This window comes from Notechis scutatus, chromosome 4 (genome assembly GCF_049901735.1).
Source record: "Notechis scutatus isolate UNSWTSFEM ecotype Mainland chromosome 4, rNotScu1.2, whole genome shotgun sequence".
Lineage (NCBI taxonomy): Eukaryota > Metazoa > Chordata > Lepidosauria > Squamata > Elapidae > Notechis > Notechis scutatus.
In genome coordinates, this window is record NC_142012.1 from 60,887,510 (window position 1) to 60,904,414 (window position 16,905).

The 16,905-nt window shown below is 41.2% G+C and overlaps 1 protein-coding gene across 3 annotated transcripts in view; it reads right to left on the reverse strand.

Annotated features, from left to right (window-relative positions):
* Positions 1-16,905, reverse strand: part of SPATA18 (spermatogenesis associated 18) — a 39,956-nt gene that overhangs the window by 2,539 nt on the left and 20,512 nt on the right. For all 3 annotated transcript variants that reach the window (XM_087963563.1, XM_087963562.1, XM_087963564.1), the window contains 5 exons: positions 11,580-11,738; positions 9,171-9,343; positions 6,545-6,668; positions 3,045-3,128; positions 492-537 (listed from right to left, as the gene is read on the reverse strand). In XM_087963563.1, the coding sequence (XP_087819689.1) occupies positions 492-537; positions 3,045-3,128; positions 6,545-6,668; positions 9,171-9,343; positions 11,580-11,738 (586 nt within the window). The remainder of the gene's footprint in view (positions 1-491; positions 538-3,044; positions 3,129-6,544; positions 6,669-9,170; positions 9,344-11,579; positions 11,739-16,905) is intronic.

Consider the following 16,905-nt stretch of genomic DNA (forward strand, 5'->3'; position numbering starts at 1 on the left):
CAAATAGGAGGTCGTATATTTACAATCTTGTTTTCCCTTGTGTATTGATTGCTACTTTTGAGTAAGAAAGATGGATTAGTTAGCCAAAGTTTAACAACCTGGATAACCTATATACAGCATAGAATTATCTGAATTAATACATTTTCTTAGTTCTGAATCCCCCATTTGCTGTTTCATTTTCCTAAAGATACTGTATCTCTTAAAAATGGACCATGAATGCTAATAACTGCAGCAAATATTAAGAGATATGGGAATGCTTGGATAAAAAATGACATAAGGAATTCTATATACCATAACCAAAAGTCTTAACATCATTAAGGGAAACTATTTACTGTATATTAAAACAGTGCAACCCGCAAAGCATTGCTTTTTAAAGGAAACAAAACAGCCTGGAAAATTATATATTGTCTCTTTACTTGATTATCATTTTATATTAAATTAAATTTGAATTTAAAACCACGGCGGCCTACATTCTGAAAAGGCCCACTTACTTGAGCTTCCGTTCCGTAATGGGGAAGGACTCCGGCTTCTAGTTGTCTAAAAGACCAAAACAAAACAAAAAAGATATTTTGATTCATCTCCATTCCTTTTACTCTAGAAAAAATGAATCACTGTTTTCAGGGAGGCCCCGCGAGCCAGATCTAAGTGCCCTGTGGACCAGATTCAGCCCCGAGGTCTTGAGTTTGACACCCCTGTGCTAGCTGGAGAGAGAAAGCATTTCTTTTTTTAATTCTAGAAAAAAAACACATTTATTTGACATACATTTAAAACAGACAAATCAGCACACACACACACACACACACACACACACACATATATATATACATTCACATACACATACACATATATACATTTTACAGTGTATATTGAGCAATGGTTATTTTTTTGTCTTTATCATTGACGTGATCTGCCTTGTTACAATAACTCCTTCGTTCTTTTAATGTTTTAATTTCTCTATATTGTTTATAATTAAATGCACGTCTTCTGTCATTTCCATAACTTATCCAAATATCTAATATTACCTTTTCTTTAACCAATCATACCAAATGTTCCATATTTCATAATAGTCACTATCTTGTTTATTTTTTAACAATTTGGTTAGGCTATCCATCTCAGCGCATTCATGTATTTTTTTAAATTACCATATCTTATGAAGGAATGGAAGACAGTTTCCAGTTTTGTGCATAGGTTATTCTGGCCGCAGTTATGATGTGGAAAATTAAATATTGATATTTTTTCTCCATGTTTAAATCTATCATACTTAGCAGAAAGGTTTCAGGTTCAAGTTTTAAATTTTGTTTTGTTATACTTAAAATCCAATTTCTAATATTTCTCCAAAACTTCTGAGTACATGGGCAAGTCCACCACATGCGGAGAGAAAGCATTTCTATGAGGCCATGAGGCCACGAAAGATTGTAAAAATGATTGTTGAAGGCCCACACATGTCAACCATTTTTCTATGCAACATCCTCATGACATTGCCTTTCCCGTATCCCAAACCATAGTGGAGGCAGCTTAAAGTGGCCTTTAGGTATTCCCCTTCCCCTTCCCCTTGTTTTTCCTTACCATTGAATTGTGTTGGCAAACCTCAGGTTTAGGATTAAGGACCACAAAGGGTTAGGCCAAAGGTCTTCAAACTTGGCAACTTTAAGACTGGTGGACTTCAACTCCCAGAATTCCTGAGCTGACATGACTGGAGGAGGAATTCTGGCAGTTGAAGTCCACAAGTCTTAAAGCTGTCAAGCTGGAAGACCCCTGGGTTAGGGGGTTGGGTTTCTCACCTGTTTTACAAGCAGAATCCCACCCATGCAGACAACTATGGGACTGAGGAAATGCAATAGTTCTGCACACATAATCAGAGTGTTTTGAACCATACCGCTTCCTTATTCCTCCATCCCATATTTTGAGTAGTCTTGTTTTTGTTATAATAATGATGATGATGATGATGACAACAACAAAACAACAATAATCATCATCATCATCATCCACCGAATACAGACAGATCACCATTTGGAAAACAACACGCCAGATATTATGGTTGTCAAGGGCCGAAGTGTACAATTTATTGATATCACTGTACCAGGAGATGCCAGAATTGTTGTGGTTTGCCAGCAGCAGGTGTGGACGGCTGAGGGCTTGGAGAGTGAGGACTTGGATGAGGGACCTGCATGTGATGCAGGGATGGGGCCAGGACTATCAGAGAGTGGAATGCTGCCTTCAGAGCTTGTGGAGGCTAGCAGCAGTGATGAAGAGGTCCCCGAGGAGCCTGTGCCCAGTGCACATGCACGCAGGGCTGCTCGAAGGAAAGAGCAGCTGCAGCAGCACGGGCGACTTGGGAGTAAGCCTGGTGGACGTTCGGAGTATCTTGGTTGTTGATTGGAGACTCTTTGTGTTTGAAATATTTCTTAGTAACTTTATCTAGTGTTCTTGGCAGCCTTGCCCAACCTTGGCAAGGCTTGTTCTTATCAAAGACAATTAGTTTGAAACAGACTTAACCGTGAAGGAACGGAATTCATAAAGAATCATTAAAAGGTTGTGCTGTCACCTCTGTTTCATGTTTGTTTCCTTGGAACAAGGTTTGGGTCAGAACAAGAGTCGAAGAAAAAGAACTGGAAAAAAATCACAAAATATCGCGACCTGGCCATCGAAACTACACGGTTATGGATGTAACATGTAACAGTAATACCCTTTGTCATTGGGGCACTTGGTACCATGTCCAAAATTTTTACAAAACACATCAAGAAATTGCAGTTTCCTGAAATAACGCCAGCGGAACTGCAAAAAACTGCGCTACTTGGAACATCGTACATTTTAAGAAGATACTTGGTTGATACCTAGGATGCTGGCAGCCATCCATATCCACCATTAGCACCAGTCAATGGTATTTGTGATACATTTTCAAATGTTCAGTTGACTGAGTTTCATGTTTAATGAATAAAAGAGATAATAATAACAATAGCAATAATAATGTTGCCTTCAGTGCAAACTCCTGGGAACGCATCTTATTTTTGAACTACTATGTTAATCGGTTTATGTTACGTTACCAAATTCCGAGAGTAGGCTGTACTACGAGGCAGAGGGCTGACACTACGGCTGCGACTTTGGCTCCTGTTTCTGCTTCTGGACCACTGAAATAAAAAACAAACCATGAAACAGATCTCAGTTATGCAGGCATCCTTTTGATGAGTAGACTTTGCAGAAGGCAGGAGACTATTGTGGAAGAAAAGACTTATTCTGTTTTACTATGCTGCAGGATCAGGCCAATCTTATCCATATCAAGTGGGATTGAAAGTCCACAAAGTGGGACTGAAACAATCAAGAGGACGGCTTTGACTGTTAAATCAAAGCTCCGCCTATTTTTATGTGCTATCTTGACTTCTTTTGAGCCTACTCTCTGGACACCCCAGATGTCCCCCACCCAGATTGGCCATTGCTAATTGAACCCACATCTGGAACCAGTAAAGGTTGAGAAATACTGCTCGACCAACATCCTAGACTCCAATCCCAATCGTAGCATGCAAATGATCTGGAATTTCTCTCTGGCAAAGTGCTTTAAAATTTCAGCTTTCAGCTTTCAGCAGCTGAAATTTTAAATCTTATCGCTTCTGTAATCCAATTGATAAATTGTGCTTAACTAAGCTTTGCTGAATAACTCACAATTCACTGAATTCATACATGTTACCAAAGCAAATTTATAAACCCAAATATCTGAGTTTCAGATATTTTGGCTGAATATGTGTTACAGCTTAGCAGAGTGCCTGAACCCAGCATATATTATATTTTTTTCCAAGCTGACAGCCACCAAATATGCTGAATTTCCCCATATCCAAGATTCCCAGCTGACATGGAATTCTGGGGTTTGAAATTTCTGTATGTCGACTTGAGTGTTTTTTTTAGAGTGGTTTATGTGGGATTAGAGATTGGTTGATACCTTCAGCTGAAAGATCACTTAATTTTATAAATAGGCCGTTTTAGTTTAATCAGCCATTGTTAATTTAGTTAATATTCATTTGTTTTTTGGTCCTGGGGTAGTTTTTCTTGGTGTGTGCTTTTTTGAAGATGCCTATCAGTATTGCATAAATGTGCAAGTACAGGTAGTCCTCAACTTATGACCACATCTGATCCCAAAATTTCATGTTGTTAAGTGAGACATTTGTTAAGTGAATTTTGTCCCCTTTTACGACCTTTCTTGCCTCAGTTGCTAAGCGAATGAATGAAGTTGATAAATTAGTAACCCAGGTGTTAAGTGAATTGACTTTGCTTGCCAGAAGGTCGCAAAAGATCACCTGATTGTGGAACACAGCAACGGTCATAAATATGAACCAGCTGCCAAGCACCTGAATTTTGATCATGGGGAGGCTGGAAAAGTCGTAACTCTGAAAAACAGTCATAAGTCATAACAACAGTGGTGGGACTCAACTCCGGATGGGGGGGAATGAGTCTGCCTATCGAGATGAGGTGGACCGGTTGCTTTCATGGTGTGGAGACAATAACTTGGTCCTCAGCACCAATAAGACCAAGGAGCTTATAGTGGATTATAGAAGGAACAGATCAGACATCCAGCCCTTGCTTATCAATGGAGACCGAGGGGAGCAAGTGGCCAGTCTTAAGTTTCTGGGTGTTACCCTAAAAGAGGACCTGACCTGGGGTGGCCACATTGCAGCCCTGGTCAAAAGTGCCCAGCAGAGATTATACTACCTGAGGCTTCTCAGGAAACAACAAGTGAATGAAAAACTGCTGGTGACCTTCTACCACTGCACCATAGAGAGTATCTTAACTTACTGCACCTCTGTATGGTTTGCCAATTGCACAGGGGCAGATAGGACAGCACTCCAGAGGGTTAACGTCATTGCCCAGAAGATCATGGGTTGCCCTCTCCCCTCTTTGGAAGAGCTTTATAGCTCCCGCTGCCTTAAGAAAGCTCAAAACATTCTCAAAGATCTCATCCTGGGCACCCTTTTTTTGAACTATTACCATCTGGCAGATGGTACAAAATAATCAAAACAAGGACAAAGAGGCTGAAAAACAGCTTCTATCTCAGGGCAGTAGCTCTGTTGAATTCTACTATATAGTATAGTGTTGGTGTGGTGTTGGGGGTTTTCAATTCAATGTGTGGAGGGTGAAGGATGTGTGTTTGTGTTTATTTTCATGGCCATGATGTGCACTGAAGATGGTGTTTGATTTCGTTGTACGAGGTGCAGTGACAATAAAGTAAACTAAACTAAGTCACTTTTTTTCAGTGCCATTGTAACTTTGAACAGTCACTGAACTGCTGTAACTCAAGGTCTACCTGTACGCAGACACATTAAGCGGGGAGGTAAAAGTAGACTGGAAAGGAGGAACATTGCTGGGACTTCTGTGTGAGTTGTCATCTTTTTCAGTCTAACTCTTCCTTATGTGATTGTTTTTTTATATCCCAGACTGTTTTCCTTTGGAGCAAATATGGCTCAATGATAAATTAAGTTCTATATCATAACGATAAGCAGCCATCATGATTCTTTTTTTTCCCCTAATCATCCCTTTCAGAACCTCCTATTTTAATACCATGTGTGGCACATGGCACCCAACGGAGAGCTCTCAGCCTCTATGCATCTGTAGAGATTCTCTGTCCTCCAGGTCACGGTTGCCCCAAAGGTGCTATTTTTTTGTTTCCTCAGGAGGCAACTGGACTTTCTTGTTTTTTTTCTTTCGAAGACGTTTCGCTTCTCATCTCCTTCAGCTCTGACAGGATAGTCCTTCAATTCCCCACTATCCTGTGTCATGCCTCTGTCAGAGTCTGACTCGGAGAGGAAGACGAACAGCTGACAGGGAGTGGGAGGGTGGCTCCGTTGGCTGTGATGGAAACTGGGCAAGGGCAAAGTTCAGCTGGGCAGAGCAGGGGAGAGGTAGAACAAGGGAGAGGGAGTTCAGAGGAAGACCCAGGCCCACCCCCTCTTCATCCTAGGGCACGCAGGGAGGAACGAAGAGAGCAAGGTAGGTTGTGTGGCTTACGGGGGAGGAAAGGGCCCTGATTCCCTTCATTAGCCACAGCTGGGAAGAGAGTTTAAAAGAAATGCATGCTGAGTGCGGCAGCTGCTGGGAGCAAACGTGACTTTATCTTGTGTTGACTTTGGTTATCTGTGTTCCTGGCGTCTTTCCAATCATGTTGAGTTATTGCCATGCCTTCACATCTGGAATTCTTGCTCCTGCCCTGCTGGACTAATTACCTCATTTTGCTTTGATAGGACTTATAGTTACAGTTTTTGTTGACCACGTTTTGGACTTGATTCTCTGCAGCCAAAGGCTGTTCCCGGGAGAGTTTTTCTCCAGCTGGAAGGTAACCAAGACATTGGGGGGCAAAGTTGGAGCTAATAAAGGGACTCCTACTGATTGTCTGACTGTGTTCCCTTTGTGCCACGCCCTGGGTCATCACATCCTGTCAGAGCTGAAGAAGCGAATCGTCTTTGAAAGAAAAAAACAAGAAAGTCCAATTGCCCCCTGAGGGGGAAAAAAAAAGCACCTTGGGGAATCTCAGCCTCTGTGTTCAAACATTTTAAAAGCCTACCAGAGCACCTCTTTTAGTTACGGCCTCTCCCTTCACAATCACTGAGTCCTCTTCCATGAGAGCTGGCCAGACATGATAAGCCACCAGTGGAGCTGTAAAATCGGAATCATAGCTGCGACGGTACCTAATCAGACACAAAAGAAATTCAGTTACAACTGAGGTTACAAGTAGGAGTTTCCCTCACGACCATCACCTGCCCATCTCGTCTTTCCCCAGGGCACTCAGAACAATTCTCATATTTACTCTGGCACGAGGACTAAAGGAATATCGCCAGATGACGCCTGCAATAAAATGTTGAATTTTTCCTTGTACACAAGCACGGAAGACATGAAGAATGGCTTGACAGACAGGAAGAAGAGCTGCTAACAAGACAGTGATCAGATAAGTGGAGCTTAAGGTTGAGCCAAAGCAGAGGCGGCATTCATCAGGTTCTGACCGTTTCTGGAGAACCTGTAGCAGAAATTTGGAGTAATTCAGAGAACCAGCAAATACCACCTCTGACTGGCCCCGCCCCCATCTATTCTCTGCCTCCCGAGTCCCAGCTGATTCGCTGGGTCTTCTTTTGTTGTCCTGCACAGGAGAACAGAGCTGGAAAGCAGGTTATGGGGGAGGGGAGGGAATGGGGATTTTGCAGTAACCTTCCTCCAGAATTGGGGAGGGAATGGAGATTTTACAGTATCCTTCCCTTGCCATGCCCACCAAGCCACACCCACCAAGCCACGCCATTCCCATAGAACTGGTAGTAACAAAATTTTGAATACCACCACTGAGCCAAAGCAATAACTTGAGGAACACCTCACACAAGCTCACATGAAGACTCTGTTCCTATAGCTGTTGCAATAAAAGCAATCCTGACCTATATTTTATTCATCTGGTCTATCTTGTAACAAGCGTAGAACATAGCATGCCAAAATTCTATCTTCTTGGTGTTATGACATGCCCTAAAATAAATAACATGCAGAAGTAACAGAATAATCGAGTTGGAAGAGACCTTGTAGGTCTTCTAATCCAACTTCTGCTCAAGTAGGCGACCCTATATTCTTCCAGACAAAATCTCTTCTTAAAAACCTTCAGTGATGAGGCATCCACAACATCTGAAGGCAAGCCGTTCCACTGGTTAATTGTTCTCGCTGTCAGGAAAATTATCATTAGTTCTGATTGCTTCTCACCTTGATTAGTTTTTATCCATTGTTTCTTGTCCTGCCTTCTAGTGCTTTAGCAAATTGGATGACACCCCCCCCACTCCTCTTTGTGGCAGTCCGTCAAATATTGGAACACTGCTACGTCACCCCTGGTCCTTCTTTCCACCAGACTAGACATAACCAATTCCTGCAACTGTTCTTCATATGTTTTCGCCTCCAGTCTCTAATCATCTTTGTTCTTCTTTTTTGCATTCTTTCCAGGGTCTCAACATCTTTATCATATTGTGGCGACCAAAACTGGATGCAGTATTCCAAGTGTGGTCTTACCAAAGCATTATAAAGTGGTAGCATCACTTCTCGGGATCTTGATTCTATCCCAGCTTAGGATTGCATTGGCTTTTTTGGCAGCTGCAGCACACTGCTGGCTTATCTTTAAGAGATTGTCCACTAGGACTGTCACAAGATCTCTTTTACAATGACTGGTAGTATTGAGCCAGGCTCCACCTATTCTATACCTGTACATTTTGTTTTTCTTGCCTGTGTAAAACCTTACTTTTCTCATCATTGAATTTTATTTTGTTAGAAAGTGTTCAAGTCTGTCGAGATCCTTCTGAATCTTTTCTTAAATAATTTTTTATTAATATATAAATAAAAAGAAAGAACAGTGTGTTCAAAATCCATATATACGGTATGTTGCCTAGTTACATTTCTTGGAGTAATATTTGTCATAATCATAATAGTCTTCTCTAATGATAAGTTCATGATAACAGTGCTTTTCCCTCATAACATTGATACATATTGATTAGTAAAACTAATCAAAATTAATCACAATTAATAAATTACAATACAGAGCCCTGATCGTGAGATTAATTTTTCTCTTGTAATCTTCGAATTTCTAACTCGTTTCTCTTATTGAACCAATGATAGAACAGATCCCATACCTCAAAATATTCAGTGCCTTTTCTTTAATTTCAAATGTTAATTTATTCATTTCTGCACATTCTAACATTTTTGTTATTATCTTTTCTTCTGTGGGGATCTCCTCGCCCTTCCAATGTTGTGCGAACACAATTCTGGCCGCTGTCAACACATGTATTATTAAATATGCAATTTCTTTTACTATATTTATCCGGTTTGATGCCCAACAGGAATATTTCCGGTTTTAAATCTATCCTTCTGGATCTTGAGCCTGTCTTCTGAGACACTGGCTATCCCTGCCCATTTATTGTCATCTGCAAATTTGATGAGTTCCCCTTCAGTTCCCTCATCAAAACTGTTTATGAGGAGGTTGAAGAAATGCTGAGCCTAAAACAGAACCTTGGAGTACCCCATTGTTTACTTCCCTCCATGTAAATGCAGTTTCCTACACATTGAGTGCAGTGTTTAATTCATCGTGTCTCCATTCAGGGAGGTGGATGTGTCTCTGCCTCTTTTTGCTTTTTTAAAAATTAGGAATGTAAACATGTATACTTCATTTCCCTTACTTGTACTCGCTGAACAGCTCTCCATCCGTACCAAAAGAAACATCAAGGGGAGGATCTAGAGTCTGCATGGAAAAAGCTATCCGGCATAACTCTCGTATCAAACTACTGATTATGATGAAATCAACTCCTGGAAGGGAAATCTTAGGACTGATGTTCAGTGCACGGATGACTTCCTGAAAGCATATAAAAATATGTGTGGTTATTTCCTAGAGAAAAAAATAATTGGAAATTCCCAACCCACCTCTGTCAAAAAAAAAAAAGAGTACCAAATGGAGATAGGCCATTTGAAACTAGAACACAAAATGACAGAATGACCAGGTTAAGACCAAGGGGCTTCCTAAAATTCTTCTTTTTTCCCCTTCCAAAATCACATCAACATACTGGCATCCATCACATACCACGGTGCAATACTTTACATTTAACTTGACCAAATGAGTGAAGTTGTTTACTATGCATTATTTCACTAAAAATTTATTTTAGGGGTTGACTTAAAAGATTTTTGGCTGCCGCAGTTATACAGTGGGAGAGGCCATGGAGTCAAACATAATTAGGAATAGAGATGTTTTCAGAGGTATCTGAGGGGGTCAAAAAAGACAAGATGGCAGCCATGACCACAGAACTGAAGCCCTGCCCCCTTTCTAATGCAATCCTAAGCAGTGGTGGGATTCTACCGGTTTAACAACTGGTTCGGTGAGCGCACGCAGTGTCCGCAAACCACCAATTTACTACTCTAAAACTTACCTACTACAGCGCCAATGAGTAAAACAGCTGAGGCGCAGCAATCCGCTATGCTGCGCCTCAGCTGAGCTGCAAAACATGGAAATATTGGACAGACTAGAGCAGGGACAGGTGGGCGGGGCTAACCGATCGTCGTTTGGCTGCCATCTTGCTTTTTTGACCTCCCCTCTTCCAAACACTCCTAGATATTTTCATCACATTTTCATAGTACTCAAACTGTATTTTATTGGAAGCAAAACATAATCATTGTTAATTAATCCTCAGCAAAGAGCCATATAATATCAAATGTCATTATGGAATGTATCACAAGCAACACCAATAACAGAATTAACCTTACTGAGGTCCTGTTAAATAGTATTTTATCACCTGCCTAAGATACAGATTTAGAGGCATACTGATCCCAGAGATCTCATTGCTTAACATTTAGACTTGGTGGATTTATCAGGTTCTCATAACACCTTTGAGATATAATCACTGGTGGATACTTCTTCCCCACAGACCAAGCTGATGGCCAATGGAAGAAACCCAAAGGTGCTTTTTTTTCAAGAGGCAACTGGACTTTCTAGTTTTTCTTTAAAGATGTTTTGCTTCTCATCCAAGAAGCTTCTTCAGCTCTGATGGTGGGGAAGGGAACACAGAGAAATCTCCAGGCGGCCTCAACGTCTCGCTAAGAGAATGCAAATGACCAACTGTCTGTAAGGCATATAAATCCTTCCATTCCCCACCATCCAGTCAGAGCTGAAAAAGCTTCTTGGATGAGAAATGTCATTTAAAATAAACCCAGAAAGTCCAGGTGCCTCTTGAAAAAAAGCACCTTTGGGACAACCTTGACTGATCTCCATAGACAATGTAAGGAACCATTTCATTAGGCTCCCTCCTGCCACAACTTCTCCACTAAACTGCTGTATTTGAACATAAGAGCTCTGAGGAATGAGACTGGAGGGAATCTTGCCTCAGTTGGAAGAAAGTTCCGGAAAAGACGGTGGGACAATGTGTCTAAAGTCTTGGATTCAGTATTGTACATTATCTGGATCCCTCTTTAGATTGGTTTTAAATGTAATCCAGGACAGACAGAAAAAAAATATTAGTTACTCTTGTGGAAAATCCGATTAGGTACCACCGGCCCTGATGTTTTTCAACATCTAAATGGAACTGCTAGACAAGGAAATCCATCAGTTTGGGAGATATACCAGCAGCATGATGATATCCAATTATAGCCCAGACTACCATTCAGATGCTTCGCCAGGATTCATAGCTTCTGGTTAGAAATCATCAGGTGGAACCATGGCTGGGAGAGATTTTTGTCGGCCTTGTCTGATACACCAATTGTGGCTCTTCTCAGAAAAAAATATCCTGGCAATAATGACTCATGCTCTCAACAATAAGGTTGGAATACTGTAAAATACCAACGTAAAATACTGTAAAACGTGCCTACCGTCCCTGTCCTATTGTTTCTTTTATATATTTTTTTATTTTTCTTATATGTATCCATGTATTCATAACAATGTTTTTACTTATACCTATTATCTTGTAAGCGATTGACAAATAAAAATAAAATAAAAAATAAATAAAATGATCTGTGTGGAACTGACTTTGTAGATTACTTTGAAGATGCAGTTTATGAAAGCAGCAGCGATTTTATTAAGCAGTATAACTTTGTCACAGACTTACACTGACGCTGGACTGAACATCATAGAGATCTTCCTGACGAATTATATAGTCCATCACCATATCTTCAAGTGGTTCAGGCCCTGAATAACTGAGGGTCAGTGTCTTTCTAACGCGCATTTTGAACTGTCTGAAGGCCTTCTTTGCTGCATAGAAGGACTCCTGCAAACAAGAGAAGAACAATTAAATTTAGATGCCCAGCCAACATAGACAATAGAATCTTGTGATAAAATAGCCTATCCAGTTGTTAATCTATGCTATTTTAAACTCTGTTAAGCTGATGCGATGCTTTAAAAATTCTGATTATCAATATAAAAAATATATACAAAAACATATATCCAACCCCACCCCATCCAATCCAACATCACTCAAAACTAGGCATGCACGCCCCTAACTACCTCTATTCCAACCACAACTGGCCTTAAATGCAAGCTACTCAGTGCAAGAAGCCTTGTAAATAAAATACCTGAATTTCTCCTCTTACTAAATACAGCTAAATTTGACATTATATTTGTCTGTGAAACATGGCTCAACACATAGCTCTCCCTGACTCCATTACCACAGTAAGAGACTATCATGTTTACCGATCAGATCATGAAATCCGTAGAGGAGGTGATGTTACTATCTTCTATAAAAAGTCCCTACATCTAAAAAACATCCAAGTTACTTACTATTCCTGAAACCATTGTCTGTGAACTGTCCTTAAATATCACATTTTGGTTCTTACTATGTTACAGAGCCCCTGATTATGACATTGAACATGTGAACAAGCTAAATATGGGCAGCATCCTGCCAACACGCTTTTATCTTTCTTGGTGACTTCAATCTACCTCATATTAATTGGACCCTTAACGAATGTACAACTGAACCCACACATGCAACCTTCTACAATGCAGTAACAAATCTGGGACTAGAACAACTAGTAACCAACAACACTAGACTTAACAACTGCCTCGATCTCATCTTCTGCAATAGTTTGAATTCAATTTACGGAATACAAATTAAAGAACCCTTTTCCAACAGTGACCACAACATGATTGACTTTGGTCTCAACATACGTCCATACAAAAATCATCAATTATAACTTCAAAAAAGGCAACTATGATCTTATAAACAACGATCTCTCATCCCTTGATTGGCAATTTCTATTCACTGGATGCAATACTGTAGAAGACCAGACAACATATTTTTACTTGAAGTCAAGAGTCATCAAACTATATGTACCATTAACAACTCCCCAAACCAGAAAAAACAAATTACCCAAAACAATAAGGAACCTTCAATCCAAAAAGAAATCACTTTGGCGGAGAAACAAATCTGGTTACGTTGCCAACTTCAAAAGCCAATACAAAAATTTATGCCACCAGATAAAAACTCAATGCACCAATTATCACATTAAACAAGAAGAAAACCTTCTAGGCACCAATTCCACCCGCACTTTCTACAATTTTGTAAACAACAAACTAAAAGACTCAAGGTTCATCCCACCCCTGAAAGGACCTAATGGCAAAGACTGCAATGACGACACTATTAAAGTCAACCTCTTTAACACATTCTTTGGCTCAGTATTTGTAAACAGCAATGGATCATGCCCAGTATTTCCTAGTCAAACAACAGACAACTACAATGATCTAATACATATCGATTTTACAGAAGACATTGTTGAAAAAGCACTACGCAATGTAAAACCATCTCTATCTATTGGACCAGACGGAATATGTGCCTATTTCTTAAAAAAGCTACCCACTGCCATAGCTAAACCTCTAAGCATAATCTTTGAAAAATCTTTCAGGACCAGCTCCTTGCCTAACCTATGGTCACAAGCCACAGTCATCCCCATCTTCAAAAAGGGAGACCCCAGCCTAGTTGAAAATTACAGACCAATCTCTTTATGCTGGGTCACCTGTAAAGTTATGGAATCAATTATTAACCAATCCATCATCCTCCACTTAGAAAGAAACAACCTACTCTCTAATAAACAATTTGGTTTTAGGAAAAAACTATCCTGTAATCTGCAACTCTTACATTGCAAAAACATATGGACTACACCAGGGGTCCCCAACCACCGGGCCCTGGACCAGTACTGAGCCGTGGATCACTTTGTACCGGGCCGCAAAGAAATAAAAACAAAAAATAAAATAAAAATGGCGGCTTTCTTCGCTTTCGGTGAATGCTGCTGGGATCAGGGATCAAGAACACAAAGGAGAGAAGGGGAGGGAGGAAGCAACCAAAGCCTGTCCTGCTCTCCAGCTCAGCAGCTTCAGTTTCCTCCCGCCTCGTTCCTCCCTCAGTCGCTCTCTCGCTCCTCTACCAGCCCAGGAAGAAACTGCTTCAAAGAAGCTGGCAGGGTGGCTTCCTGTCGGCGCAGCTCCTCCAAAGCACCCGTTCACCCCCACCCAGCCACCCGTGGTTTAATCCAGTGCTCCGTTCTGCCTGCCTGCCTGCCTGCCTTCGTTTCTGGTTGTTTCAGAGCAGCTTTGGCTGAGAATAATAACTGTTCGCCTCTTTTTCTCAGCCGAAGCTGCTCCGAAACAACCAGAAACGAAGGCAGGCAGGCAGAACGGAGCACTGGATTGAACTGCGGGTGGCTGTGTGGGGTGAACGGCCGCTCGGAGGAGCTGCACCGACAGGAAGCCACCCTGCCGGCTTCTTTGAAGCAGTTTCTTCCTGGGCTGGTGGAGGAGCGAGAGAGCGACTGAGAGAGGAACGAGGCAGACACCTGAGGGATGAGGCTGAGGGAGGGAGGCAGACACCTGAGGGATGAGGCTGAGGAAGGCAGGGCCGAGAGGTGGAGCTTCTCAGCCGTCCTGCAGGGACTTGTCCTGAGCCGTGGGCCGCCACCGCCCAGCGCTCAGTTTTGAAGGCGCTCCTCAGCCAGGCGCAGTTCCTGAATCTGCAGCTGAAACCCTCCGTTTAAATGTCCCAATAGAAGAGAATACCTGTTGCTCAGGGTTGCAATGAGGAGGCATTGGCGCTCCCTGACTTAGTGAGTTTGCTGGCAGACGTTTTATTACCTGACTAGGTAACAACATCAGATGTTACCTAGTCAGGTAATGAAACGTCTGCAAGCAAACCACCAAACTCGACTCCCCAGTCCTTGAAAAAATGTTTCTGCGTGAAACTGGTCCCTGGTACAAAAAAGGTTGGGGACCACTGGACTACACAACTCGATCAGAGCAAAACAATAGACGCAATCTACATAGACTTCTGTAAAGCCTTGGATTCAGTGGTACACGACAAACTACCCCTAAAACTAAAATCTTACGGTATCTCTGGACATCTGCATAACTGGATAGAAGCATTCCTGTCAAACAGACAACATATGGTCAAAATTGGGAGCGTCCTATCAAATTCTGTACCTGTCAACAGTGGTGTCCCCCAAGGCAGTGTTCTAGGACCAACTCTCTTCATACTCTACATAAATGACCTCTGTGATCATATCAAGAGCAACTGCATTATCTTCGCTGATGATGTAAAGTTATTCAACACCACAGACAATACTGCTACCCTTCAAAAAAACCTTGACTATGTGTCAGAATGGTCAATCAAATGGCAACTTCAAATCTCAACAAATAAATGCTCTGTCTTACATATTGGCAAAAAAAATCAGAAAATAAAATACAGGCTGAATAGTCAAGACCTTGTTGATGATCCAAACTCTGTCAAGGATCTTGGAGTACTCATCTCAAATGACCTAAGTGATAGAGCCCACTGTAACTACATAGCCAAAAAGGTGCTAAGAGTTGTTAACCTAATCTTACGTGGCTTTTTCTCTGGTAATATTACACTAATAACTGGAGCCTACAGAACATTTGCTAGACCAATACTCAAATACAGCTCATCAGTCTGGAACCCACATTACGTATCTGATATTAACACGGTTGAGAAAGTCCAGAAATATTTCACAAGAAGAGTTCTCCACTCCTCTACTCGTTGCAGAATACCTTATGCCACCAGACTCGAAATTCTAGACCTAGAAAACCTAGAACTACGCCATCTTCGGTCCGATCTAAGTATACTATATAAAATCATACATTGCAATGTCCTACATGTCAATGAATACTTCAGCTTCAACCATAACAACACAAGAGCAAACAATAGATACAAACTCAAGGTTAATCGCACCAAACTTGATTGCAGGAAACACGACTTCAGCAACAGAGTGATCAATGTCTGGAATACTCTACCTGACTCTGTGGTTTCTTCCCCAAACCCCAAAAACTTTAATCTTAGACTGTCTACTATTGACCTCACCCCTTTCCTAAGGGGTCTGTAGGGGGCGTGCATAAGCTCACCAACGTGCCTTCCGTCCCTGTCCTATTGTTTCTTTTATATATATTTTTATTTTTCTTATATGTATCCATGTATTCATAACTATGTTTTTACTTAGACCTATTATCTTGTAAGCAATTGACAAATAAAAGAAAAAAGAAAAATAAAATATTCGTATCTACAGAATGATGCAAATAGGATTAGTGGTTGCAAAATACCATGTATAGGTGGTATGTTTATAGAGGAAAGAATAAGGGTAGTCTTTATTTTTACAATTAATGAGCCATACTAAAGTTAACTAAACTAAAATAATCTAATTAATCAAAAGCAAGCACAATGTATGTTCTTGTTTCTTCAAAATCTTTTAAAGATAAAATATGTATCTATGCTGCAAAAATTTGGACAACCATTAAATGGCAGTAAAGATACAGAAAATGTTCTTTCCTGCCAGCTAATGGCCGTTTTGATATTTGCAACCCAAATACCGGGTTGCAAATATATATGGTAGTCCAACTGAAGTGGTGTGTAATTTGTAATGAACATATCCAAGGATGCATACTAGCTATTGATGGCGCAGTGGTTAGAATGCAATATTACAGGCTGAGTCTACCTACAGCCAGGAGTTCAATCCTGACTGGCTTAAGGTTGACTCAGCCTTCCATCCTTCCAAGGTAGGTAAAGTGAGGACCCAGATTGTTGGGGGCAACATGCTGACTCTGTAAACCGCTTAGAGAGGTCTGTAAAGCACTATGAAGCGGTAAGATAAAGGTAAAGGTTCCCCTCGCACATATGTGCTAGTTGTTTCTGGCTCTGGGGGGGGGTGCTCATCTCCATTAAAAAAGCTGAAGAGCCCACTGTCCAAAGACATCTCTGTGGTCATATGGCCGGCATGACTAAACGCTGAAGGCGCAGGGAACACTGTTACCTTCCCACCAAAGTGGTCCCTATTTTTCTTACATTTTTACATGCTTTCGAACTGCTAGGTTGGCAGAAGCTGGGACAAGTAACAGGAGCTCACTCCGTTACGCGGCGCTAGGGATTCGAACCGCCGAACTGC